Source organism: Stegastes partitus, unplaced genomic scaffold (assembly GCF_000690725.1).
Source record: "Stegastes partitus isolate 25-593 unplaced genomic scaffold, Stegastes_partitus-1.0.2 Scaffold2024, whole genome shotgun sequence".
NCBI lineage: Eukaryota > Metazoa > Chordata > Actinopteri > Pomacentridae > Stegastes > Stegastes partitus.
This window is the reverse complement of record NW_007579755.1, coordinates 37,214-41,679: the sequence shown is the minus strand read 5'-3', so window position 1 is coordinate 41,679 and position 4,466 is coordinate 37,214. Positions and strand designations below refer to the sequence as shown.

The 4,466-nt window shown below is 45.2% G+C and overlaps 1 protein-coding gene across 3 annotated transcripts in view; it reads left to right on the top strand.

The window, feature by feature from the left end:
* Positions 1 to 4,466, top strand: part of LOC103373602 (interferon-induced protein 44-like) — an 18,118-nt gene that overhangs the window by 4,352 nt on the left and 9,300 nt on the right. For 2 of the 3 annotated variants that reach the window (XM_008303523.1, XM_008303522.1), the window contains one exon: positions 232 to 804. In XM_008303523.1, the coding sequence (XP_008301745.1) occupies positions 232 to 399 (168 nt within the window). In that variant the 3' untranslated portion in view covers positions 400 to 804. Of the gene's footprint in view, positions 1 to 231; positions 805 to 4,466 lie in introns of those variants that run through there. The other variant, XR_521080.1, reaches the window with a different exon arrangement.

Sequence of the window (4,466 nt, the reverse complement as noted above, 5' to 3'; positions counted from 1 at the left end):
TGTAAAATGTTTATGGTTTCTCATGTTTATGACAGGTGGTCTAATAAATTTGTTAAGTCCTGTACATTTCAGTATGTTAACACAAAAACCTCATTTGGTGTGTAATCACGTGTGTAATCTCAGTGATAAGGATTTGACTAAATCATTTAAAATATGTTGTACACACTTATTGAGCACAACAGTCAAATGTAAGGTTTTCCAAATATTAATGACAATATTCTTTGAACTTAGGTGGACAAATTGAGTTTGATGCTGGGTTTCCCACTGAACTGCATCTTTATGGTGAAGAACTACAGCTCAGAAACCGAAACAAATGACAACACCGACACACTGATACTGAACACTCTGAGAAGGATCATTGACTATGGAGAGGATTACCTGAATAGCACAACACCTTAAAACTACTGAGGTATATGGAAACACTTGTAAGACTGCAGAAACTTCAAAGATGATTTAATTTTATGAAGAAACATTAAACATTTTCATAATTCCAATAAGTTACTTTTAAGGGACTTTCTTTGTTGGTTTTACTTTCCCATAATCAGAACAGTCTATTTCATATTTGAGAGCCTGGAATTTTGCTGTTTCAATATTCTCTATTTTACAAATTAGTTGGGGAGGTTTTGGGGCGATAATTTATAATTCAAGTACAATTAATACGCAGCTTATTTACTTCAAGTTTGTATATCAGTATACCTAACAGGGTACATGCTAGATATCATGTTGTTGTCATCTATTGTCTTGCTGAATATATCCACTGTCGTAGAAATCACTGAAATAAAATGTATTTGTAAAATTTCTCAATCACTGTGAAATCATCTGGAAATACCACTGCAACCTTTGACATAAGAGCCAGTATTCATCTCCTCTTTATGATTAGAAGTCACTGGGCTGTCTTTGTTTTTTTGATTCATAGCACAGACTACAACGATAAGGAGACACATTTTGATGTTGTACATTTATGGTGGGAGCAGGGTGGCTGAAGTGACTCTGATGTGTGCAGCACCATGATTTCAATAAATATATTCACTGAAGGCAATGAAGGCGTCCAGAGAGTGTTTGTTTGTTCATGATCAGGTATGTTGATTCAGGTCCATGCTGCATTTACTTTATTNCTGCGTCACACAGTATTAAGTAAATACAGTGTGCACAGTGTGTACTGATTTGTGATCCGTTTCAATAACTAATGTTTGTTGTCATAGAAAAACATATCAGAAATTGTTAACATGCACTTTTCTTTCCAGTTCGATCCCAGCTCCACCTTGTCTGAGAGTGATGAAAAATACAACGAATCCCCGACTCTTGATGACCAAGTTCATGTTCTGGTTTGTGTTGTTTCTGCCACCACACTGAGCCTAATGGATGACAACTCTGTGCAGAAGATAAGGGAGGTCAGAGAAGCAGCCAATGACATTGGTGAGAGCAGATGTAACTGTTTCAATAGCAGTTATAGTTTCAATTTCAAATACCAGAAAAATATTGAAATAACCCACTGTGTTGGTTTCTACTCTGTGCTGGCAGGGATTCCCCAAATTGCTGTTCTCACTGAAGTTGATGAAGCCTGCCCTAAGTCAAAAAAGGATGTGAAGAATGTCTACAAGAGCAAGTACCTGAAGCAACAGGTATGTTTTAAGCTGACATTTTATGAGTTTGTGGAGAGTGTGCACATAAATGCAACATCAGTTTGACTATAATCCAGATGTACAGGGCTTAACAAATGTATTAGACCACCACCCAGTGTAAGGTTTAGGTAGCTTCGGTGCACCATTAGTGCATGGGTTTTTAATTTTGGGACGCATCATCAGTTGTGTTCCTCTGTTTCATGGGGTGTTTCGGCCTTTCACACTATACACCCTCGCCAGAGGTGGCCAGCTGCAGAGTGATCAGCTCTCAGCTTGCGTCCCATGCCCAATTAGTCATGAGAGCCACCTTGGTGTCAAATGGTGGACATCCCATGGGACCATGCATGGCAGAGGGCTCTGTTTAGAACCTCTGGTTGTACAAACTTACCCTTGATTTCCAATCAAGGGACAACAATCAAAGCACTTATTGGTTGCCCCGGCAACGCTCAACTGGCGATGAATGCTGATTGGCCAGTGCACTGCCCTGACAACAGAACGGTTCAGCCCTTGGGAGCCCAGCAGGGGTCATTCCTCTTCAACCAGAGCCACCGGCTGCTCCGCTCTGCTGCCTCTGATACAGCTTTGATGGCTGGCTCTGGCCCTTGATTCCCAGATCTCTCAGCAATTTGGTGGTAGATGTTGCCACAAATCCTCTGCATCTAACCTCCACCGGGCGAACTTCTGTGTTCCAGCCGCGATGCTGTGCCTCGGCAGCCAACTCGGCATAACGTAGATGTTTCCCTCATATGCCTCATCCACGGAATCCTCCTAGGGCACGGTGAGCTCGATGATATAGGTCTTCTTTACCCAAGAGGACCAAAGCACCATGTCAGGTCTCAGGGTAGTACTGGCAATTTCATGGGGGGAATGCCAGTTGTTGGCCAATATCCACGAGCAGTTTCCAGTCTTGTGCTAAGCACAACTGGCCTCTCTCCGATGGTGTGGAGTTGGTCCTGGTAACCTTAACCCCTTCTTGGACAAAGACAGTCGACCATGGTGGGTTAGCTTCCGGGGGTGGTAGGGAGTTGATGAATAATCGTTTCTCCTCCACAGTGGACACAAGGCTCTTTAGGACCTGGTTGTGACGCCAAGTGCACCGCCCTTGAGTGAGACTGGTCTTACACCCTGTGAGTATGTGCTGAAGTGAAGCTGGTCTGGAGCACAGAGCACATCCCAGGTCTTCATCAACCCACTGATGAAGGTTTGTTGGCGTTAGCAAGATGTCATGAGTGGCTCTGATAGTAAAGCTCAAACTCCTTGCTTCCATGGCCCACACATCCCTCCAGCTGAACCTCCTCCTTTCGACACTGTCCCATCGTGTCCATTGTCCCTGTTTGCCAAGGGAAACTGCCTTGGCCCATCTTGTGGCCTCCTCCTGATGGCGTACTTCCTCCACCACCATCTTCCTCCGTACTGGAGCAGCGGCCTTATTCCAGGCTGGATGGCCAGGTGTTAGACCAAGGCCTCCTCTTCCGTGTTGAACATTCCCCACGATGTCAGCATGTTTTAGAGCTGATGTTGCCTCCTTTGCTGCTGTCACTGGTTTCCATTTTCGCCCAGCAGCCAAGGTTGGTGCATTGCTCCTCATCACCCTGTCTTGGGATTCATACAACGTCATCTGCAGACGGGTTTTGGTGCACTTGTATTCCTCTGTGAGACTGGAGAGGGGCAGCTTGAGGATGCCATTTTCGTAGAGGCCTATGGTGGTGAGGCAACGTGGAACTCCAAGCCACTTTTTCATGTAAGCTGTGACTCTTCTTTCCAGCTTTTCCACTATTGAGATGGGGACCTCATAAACTGCAAAGGACCACAACACCCGGGGTAGGAGACCAAACTGGTAACGCCAGGTCTTCAACTTTCCAGGTAGTTGGGTTTTGTCAATGGACTGTAGGCCTGCATTGATGTCTTTGCGCAGTTGCTTCACTTGGTCTCCATCTTTCAGGCTTGCATCATAGCACCTTCCGAGGCTTTTGACAGGCTGTTCAGATATCGTGGGGATTGAAACATCTCCGGATAAAGAACCTTAGGTCAGTAAGCACTCCTTTCACCACTGAGATGCTGCGCGACTTAGATGGCCCTATCCTCATACGAGCCCAACTAATGTTCTCCTCCAGCTTTCTGAGCAATCTTCTGGTGTATGGGACCATGGTAGTCAGGATGGTAATGTCATCCATGTAAGCTCTGAGGGGAGGGAGGCGTAAACAGGAGCTGACTCGTTGTCCACCCACGACCCATTTTGAGGCCCGAATGATGATCTCCATCGCCATGGTGAATGCCAAAGGAGATACTGTACACCCAGCCATGATGCCCACCTCCAAGGACTGCCATGAGGTGGTAAACTCAGCAGTTGAGAAACAGAACTGCATGTCCTGAAAGTAGGCCTTGACCAGGGTTGTGATGGTGTCCGGGATGTTAAAGAAGAGAGAGACAGGAAAGGCAGGAGAAGAATAGATAAAGACCTGCAGCAAATGGCCATAGTTGGGAGTCAATCCCACGACCGCTGCATCAGGGACTATAGCCCCTGTTTGTGGGTCGCCGTCTTATCCAGTTGAGCTACCGGGGTGCCCATTTTCGTGGTTCAGTGTTATGCTTGATGAATTTCTGACTTCTCAGAGAAGCCCAGTGGCTCAAATTTTGGTATGAAAAGGTGAATTCAGTTTGAAATTCCTCATTCCTGTTCAAAATGGTAAAACGTGGAGAGCTGAGTGTGAATTAAAGTACTTCATGATGCTGGATGGTCTCTGAGACAAATAGGGAAAGACATAAAGTGTTCTCACAGTGTGGTCAAGTATGCTGTTGAGACTGATACTTACAAAAGGCACCAAGGAAGAGGCAGGAAACGAA